At 42.0% G+C, this 7392-nt stretch overlaps 3 protein-coding genes across 3 annotated transcripts; 2 read left to right on the plus strand and 1 right to left on the minus strand.

Moving 5' to 3' along the window:
• Nucleotides 1-869: 869 nt before the first annotated feature.
• Nucleotides 870-1210, minus strand: SS1G_09802 (predicted protein; the record flags this gene model as incomplete). Its single annotated transcript, XM_001589119.1, has 2 exons — nt 870-943; nt 1108-1210. The coding sequence occupies 2 exons, from the start codon at nt 1208-1210 to the stop codon at nt 870-872; spliced, it is 177 nt and encodes a 58-aa protein (XP_001589169.1).
• A 703-nt stretch (nt 1211-1913) lies between these two features.
• Nucleotides 1914-4445, plus strand: SS1G_09803 (hypothetical protein; the record flags this gene model as incomplete). The annotated part of the gene is made up of 7 exons (XM_001589120.1): nt 1914-1989; nt 2471-2504; nt 2663-2731; nt 2873-3039; nt 3181-3638; nt 3696-3941; nt 4002-4445. The coding sequence occupies 7 exons, from the start codon at nt 1914-1916 to the stop codon at nt 4443-4445; spliced, it is 1494 nt and encodes a 497-aa protein (XP_001589170.1).
• Nucleotides 4446-5259: 814 nt separating this feature from the next.
• Nucleotides 5260-6760, plus strand: SS1G_09804 (hypothetical protein; the record flags this gene model as incomplete). Its single annotated transcript, XM_001589121.1, has 2 exons — nt 5260-6262; nt 6315-6760. 2 exons carry the CDS (start codon nt 5260-5262, stop codon nt 6758-6760), a joined length of 1449 nt encoding a protein of 482 aa, XP_001589171.1.
• Between the last annotated feature and the right edge of the window lie 632 nt (nt 6761-7392).

A 7392-nucleotide genomic window follows, 5' to 3' on the forward strand; every position in this document is an offset into this window, starting at 1 on the left:
TTCCATACTCCGTAAGAGACCTCTGGATCTAGAGTGAATTACTTAAGATTGGTGTGTCTAATAAAACAACATCAAAATCTCGTAAATGAAACAAATCTTGCAACATCTGTATCGATTGGTATTAGCTGAAATTGACCATCTAACAATTGTCCGGTTGGTGAAGGTCACTGAAGAGTACTTCTGATTAACCACAATCCTCCCAAATCCTCTCTCAAAAGAGTCCCGGTCAAGAAGCCAAGAAGAAGCCCATTAAAGGTCCAAGGCCGGCCAAGGATATTTACGGATACCTAGATTGACGAATTTCATATGCTGGAAACACTACTAAGCCGCAAAGTACAGAGTGTGGTAAAGAAGAAGGTTATTATTATGGTTAGTGAGCACCATCTATATGAGTGGCTGTGTCTTGCTTGCGCTTGTTATGTTTTGAAAAGGTTGCTCTTTTTTTTCCTAAGACACAAGACACTCGGCCACGATTGAGATCAAAGAATCCAAAGGTCAAACAAACCTTTACAACCAACGTGCATAGTATGTATTTCCTACAGAATATGAGAGGTTGTGGCTGAGACTTTTGATGTGATGATTAGATCAGGAGAAAAATATTGAACGTCTTGTCGTCACAAAAAATAGGGGGGTTAAAAATAGCACAAGTCTTGAAAACCCTTTTCACCACATGCGCAGATCATTCCAAAACACTATCGATATGCCTGCCGTACGTACACACACATTTTTGCTCACGTATCAATTCGACCACCTCAACCTCACAAGTTTTATTACAACTTGACATTAAAGAAAGTCCGATTAAGAATTTCGAGGGGTTCCTGTCGCCAGAGGAAGAAGGCCTGTCCTAGTACTGAGTCTATCAAATCTATTTATGTTTCATTACCCCTTATCCACTCTCGCAACCTTTTTCCCCTCTTTGCTGTGTCGCTACCATTAATGATATCTGAATATTAGAACGTCATTTAATTCCAAGATTGAATATGCTAAGATCTTGCCAGGATAAACCAAATCTTCTTGCAGCAGATCACGGCTCAGTCGGATCTCCAGCGTTACATTGAGGAATTATTCTAGAGTGCGGAGCCGAGTCTCGAGTACAGTATTGCTTACCCATCAGCATGGGATTTTGATTGGCAGGAAGTCCTTTTCCATCTTTTGCTTTGACCCTCTTCCGATCTCTTACCGCTGGTTTCGAGGATAAGTATATCTTCATTGTTGGATTTTACGGCTGCCAAGAGGAGAATAACATGTAAGCTACTTGAGTAGAACTCTGAGCATTTTGACTCTTGGCATCGCTCCAATAAAACGTTTCTGCCAAGAAATAAAAAGATCCAGTTCCGTTCCGCGTCCCTTACATTATGTATGTACCCGTACTCCATCCGCCGCCATCAAAAATTCCAAAAGGCTCCACGCGGGGTTTTCTCTTTTTCTCTCTCTCTTTTTTTTTTGTCTCTTTTCAATTCTTGTACTGAGCACTGAGTACTTCAATTTCGATTTTGTTAGTAATGGTTGCAATTTCTTTCGGGGCGAAACACAAAAACATTTGTAAACGCCACATTATCCGATGTTTATGCGATCCAATGAAGCTTGCTTGATTGCAGCGGAAAAACCAAGTGTGAGAGGGTAGGAGTGGAAACGAAGGAAGAAAGCTTTCAGCTTTTAAGCTCCACGAAATGATGATTTGGACTATTATTGTTATACTTGGATCTTTCTACCAAGTTTGTTACGAGTATGTACTTACGTAGCGTAGCATGCACATATATAGCCGATGGAAGACAAGTACAGTATACTTTTCCGGAGACATAACCGTGCTGTAATTTATACTTGGTGGTGCAAATTCGAATATTCTACGGAATGTCACCTAATGATAATCAAATCTTTGACGAGGATACATCTTGAACACTGCACTTTCCTTCATGCTTCCCCTAGCTGCAAAATCTCAGGACCCACGGATATCATGCGCCGGTATCGATTTGATTTGTTGGTTCGTTCGTGCGTAACGGGAAAACAATGCAACGCTGACAGTTGTATGGTTTCTTACCGTCTACGGAGTAGAGTGACAATGAGGCTGACCCAAGTGTGTGGAACTCGTTCATATTCATCGAATGAAGTTGTGCGGAATTCGTTCTATACCGGATAACCATATATTTTTCTACAGGGACTGGCATTTCCCACGAATGAAAAGCGTGGAGTCCCCACGAATGCGGGGGGCCCATGCCAAGAACCCCATGTTTGCCGCTCAACATGGAAATAAATCGCCTATGGGGGTTCCCGTCAATGTATCAATGTGACGTTGCAAACGTTTAAATATTTTCCCGTACATATGGATAAAACGAAGATGGAGTACTCGAGTACCTACATGTCTTTTTTACCCCTCATCTTACAACGTGTTGTACTCCGTAAGACCGACCTGACTTTTAATTGCGCGGAAAATTCGTGCGCGCTGACCAAATACTACCTACTATTGGCGTAGCGAGTCCCGAAGAGGTAACACCAGCATATGATCTGTCTGTTCTTTTTCAAGGCAAACCCATTTTCATCTTTTGAACATCTCAACTCTCCTCATACGACTGCAAATCATTATTGGTCCAGTCTGAAAAGCCAGAAGTTACTCAACTCGAAGCGGCTCGTGAAGCCCCTTCGGCTCACAATGGGTTCTACATAGACCCCGAGATCGAGAAGAGGGTGGTGCGAAAGTTGGACAAAAGGCTTATTCCACTGGTGATGCTATTGTGTAAGCAACATGCCACGGATTCCATTTGCAGAGATTAATCGACTTTTTTAACAGATCTTTTATCATATCTTGATCGGTCAAATATTGGGTATGTCAAAAATTGAGAATAGGAGCGCTACAGTATTTCTAACACTACAATAGCAATGCTAAAACTGCTGGGATGACGAAAGATCTGGATATTTCTAGCCCAGAGTACGAATGGCTATTGACAATCTTTTACATTTCATACATTGTATTCGAATGGTTTGCTTTGATGTGGAAGGTTCTTCCTCCACACGTATGGGCTTGCTTTTGTGTGGTTGGGTGGGGTAAGTTATTTCATTTCATTTTTTGATTTTCATTAGTGTTTGAACACTCATGATCAGCATTCTGTACATCCTGTCACTCTAGTTATTCAATCTTTCGGAGACATTCTTAATTATACAACCACTAACCTTTCGATGTCGCAGGTACGGTCGCCACTCTTCAATCAGCTGCACAATCATGGTCTGGTATGATGGCAGCTAGATTTTTCCTTGGATTCTTCGAAGCGGGTTATGGACCCGGTATTCCGTACCTCTTATCCTTCTTCTACCTGCGCCACGAAATCGGCATACGTATTGGAATTTTTTTAAGTGCTGCACCATTGGCAACTTGCTTTGCGGGTGCATTGGCATATGGTATCACCAGTGGACATGCTGCGATTGCCAATTGGCGTTTGCTATTTCTGGTTGAGGGTCTACCATGTGTGGCTACCGGAATTTTGACATTCTTCGTCTTGCCCGATAGTCCTGAGAAAGCACGCTTTTTGAATGAAGAAGAGAAGGCCGTCGCCAGAGCACGAGGTGTGCGACAAGTAGGCGCGGAGGAAGAACGTGTTGGAGGTGTTAAATGGGCTGATATTGCTGCAGCTCTTGTGGATCCCAAAGTACGTTTCATCTTACGTCGCTCTCTTGGAAGGTTTAAAGTCTAACAACATAATCAGAATTATCTCACAGCATTCATGTATTTCTCATGCAATGTCTCGTTCAGCTCCCTCCCCGTCTTCCTCCCCACCATTCTCAACGAGATGGGCTTTTCCTCCATCAATGCTCAAGGTTTATCCGCTCCACCATATTTCCTCGCGTTCCTCGTCGTCATCATTTCGGCTTATATTGCTGATCGCACTCAACAACGTGGTTACGTGCTCATGTGCCTGTCCGTTATTGGTGCCGTTGGGTATATTTTACTAGTAAGTATCACCATTTCAAATATCTTATCTAATAAAGTTCATGCTGACGTACGCTCACAGGCCACCACCTCCTCGGTTGGTCCTCGGTACACTGGGGTTTGCCTCGCTGCGGCAGGTATCTTCCCCGCTATTGCTAATATCCTTCCCTGGGTCCTAAATAATCAAGGCTCAGACACGAAACGTGGTGCTGGTATTGCAATTCTCAATATTGTTGGTCAATGTGGTCCTCTTCTTGGTACGAGGATGTACCCTACTGGAGATGCTCCATACTATCGCAAGGGAATGTGGGTTTGCACTGCATTTATGATTTTCAATGGAATTTTGGCCTTTACCTTGAGAACGCTCTTGAACTGGGAAAACAAGAGATTGGATCAGAAGTATGGTGAGGTGGGTAGAAGAGATGCTAATGGGATTGTGGTGGGTGAAAATCCAAAGACGGGAGAGCAGATTGGTGCCGGTGTTGGAGATGAGAATGATGGGCCTACGTTTAGATATGTTTTGTGATTTTGCATGATGCCCAGGTTGGTGGGATTTGTGGTTAAGGGAATATCTATTAGATATATTCTCTGCATATCAAATACATGATGAAGAAATAAGCTTCTACTTAATATCTTGGCTAACTTGGCTGTCTCAGCCGGCGTGATTGTGGTCGGAACACAATTCCGAAATTGAGATCAGTGAAATACTGCTCTTCCATAAGCACCCAATTTTAGAAGCGTGTATCTTTGACATGTTTATAGGATCGAGTCTTTAAATAGGTAAACCATAAAATCTTATGCAAAAAGCTTCTTTCTACTCCATTTGTATATTAATTCATCCGCTAAATTTACAATACTTTTGCCCGGTTGCCCGGTCAAATTAGCTTCACAAAGCAAAAAGTCTTTCGGATGTTTCGATGGTACGAGCTTCAAAATGTGGGATCAGTGACAATATTTTGTTTATAAACCACCATTTTTGATGTGAAAATCCTCGATATAAGATTCCAAAAACTTGAGTTTCATCGTCTACCGATTACTTGTTCTGCGGAATACAGAAAGTTTACCTTTCCCGTAGAGAGTGTAGTTTAAAAGCTTCTATAATTCTACAAAGCTCATCCCTAACTCATCCCAAGTGATCCCTGAACCCCACCTTACAAGGCTAACCCAACCCTCACTCCTCAACAAGACGATCCATCAAATCTTCTCCAAAGTAAACAAACAAAAAAAGGTATGCATACCATTCAATACACACTATCCCACACACCAATGCATAGCGAACGGTACGTTTTCCAATTTCCTTTCAATCAATAAACACTCCAATCTAACATACACGAGTATCAATGACCAATACATTCCAACCCAGATTTCTCCGCGCGCTATTCCCGCAACAATTTCCCGAGGGCCAGAAATCTTCATCTTCACATCAAGCTCATCATCGCAATAAACGCGTTAAATATATTCATGAACCTTCATCGGTGCAAGAAGATATTTTCGAAGAATATGATGCGGTGGATACAGTCGATACGATAGATCAGGGAGGGGAAGATGATGAGAATCAATTAAGACTAGAACATAAATCGTGTGCGAAAGCGATGATAAGAAGGAAGATGGCGGAACGAGTTACGATCGATCCGGATGGTGATTTGTTATTGATATTGAATGAGCGGAGGAAGTGTAGTAAGAGGAAGATTGAGGCGCTGGCGGTGGTACCGATTGATGATTCGGGGATTGGGATGGAGAGGGGGACGGATGGGGAGGTGGCGGAGGTTTTGGAAACGGTAGAGGAAGATTCTTATAATGCAGATGTGGAGAAGGAGAAGGAGAAGAAACCGATGGAATTGAAGGAAATACATATGTTGGTTTCGTCGAAACATATGGTTCTCGTCTCGCCGGTTTTTAAGGCCATGCTTCAATGGAGTAATTTTAAGGATGGATATGCTATGAAAGCGCATGGAAAAGTTGAAGTTCCATTACCGGATGATGATCCAGAAGCTATGAGGATACTGGTGGATATCGTTCATTGTCATCATAAAGATGTACCGCGAAAGGTTAAACTCGGTTTACTTACGCATCTGGCTATTTTGGTGGATAAGTATAGGCTACATGAAGCTGTGCAGATATATTCCGATATGTGGATTTCCCATGCGAAAAAGAGGTTTCCCTCTTCGATGGCGGAGGATGGGACGGAGGTTTGTCTTCAGTGGCTTTGTATCTCTTGGGTTTTTGAAAAGAGTCGGGATTTTACGGCTATGACGAGGATATTTCAACAAGAGAGCACGCAGAGTTTGTCGGAAATGATTTCCGATTCTGCTTGGGATATTCCTGTCCCTACTACCGTAATAGGTAGGTAAACTTGATTTCGAGTGACATAACTTTTGAGCTAATCATTATCCAGATAATATCGAGCAAGACCGAATCAGAGCTCTCGATGAAGCAATCTCCGCTCTCAGAGACACAATAGAAACCTATCAAACCTCCACCCTCGTCTGTCGAGGTCGTCCTACACATCTACCCATAGATCAAATCCCTCAACATAACAAACAATGCGACGCCATGGTTTTAGGAATGTTGATTAAAGAAGCTATTTATCATAATCTCTATCCACTCCCCGAAGCACCATACACGGGTCATTCATTCATTAGCATCTATGACAGTTACCAAAACTTCGATATCAAAAATGGATGTGAAGTCGTCCTCTTGTGTAATTCCCATCCGGACAAGGAGGTCAAAGAATCGAAACATGTTTTTGGAGATGTCTTGATGGATTTGTTGATGCCGATTGAGGAGAGTTTGGGGGGTTTGGAACTTAATGGGTTTAAGGTTTCTTTGGGTTTGGTTTGATTTTTTGGATCAGGATCGGGTTTAGGATAGGATCGGGATTGGGATTGCGCTTGCAGGTTGTTGGCTGTGCATAATTTTATTGTGTTTATTTTTCTACTTGGATGATGGGATGGTGTTTCGGTTTTTTGTTTGGGATTTTTCTGGGTTTGATGGTTCATTATATTTATATATAGAGAGAGATGCGTATTTTTATCCATCGATTATTTCATTCTAGGATAGAATTTTCAATTCCTCATGCTGGGATTAAGGTTCAGAGTCACTCTTTTGTTTATGGTTATATATATAGTAAATAAAGTGTATATAAATAGATAGATATCTTCACTAGTACTATTATTAAAGTCTAGCGATCTTTTGGGTATTATATTTTTGTGTTGAAATTGGAGTATAGTGTTTTCAGATTGGGGTAATTTCATATCTGAGCTGTAGATGTGTATAGAGTGATTATAGAATTCTTTTTCTTTTTTCTTTAAGTTTCAGATTGATTGATGGATGCATGGATGGATGGGGGTGGGGGAATGGGGAAGGGGGGGGGGGGTTGATATAGAGTGTTGGATTTTGATGTTGATGGATTGGGAGAAGGGGATGAGGCGGATGAGGGGAATGTGGATGTGACGGAAACCCCTGCTTCCTCC

Source organism: Sclerotinia sclerotiorum, genomic scaffold (assembly GCF_000146945.2).
Source record: "Sclerotinia sclerotiorum 1980 UF-70 scaffold_14 genomic scaffold, whole genome shotgun sequence".
Classification (NCBI taxonomy): domain Eukaryota; kingdom Fungi; phylum Ascomycota; class Leotiomycetes; order Helotiales; family Sclerotiniaceae; genus Sclerotinia; species Sclerotinia sclerotiorum.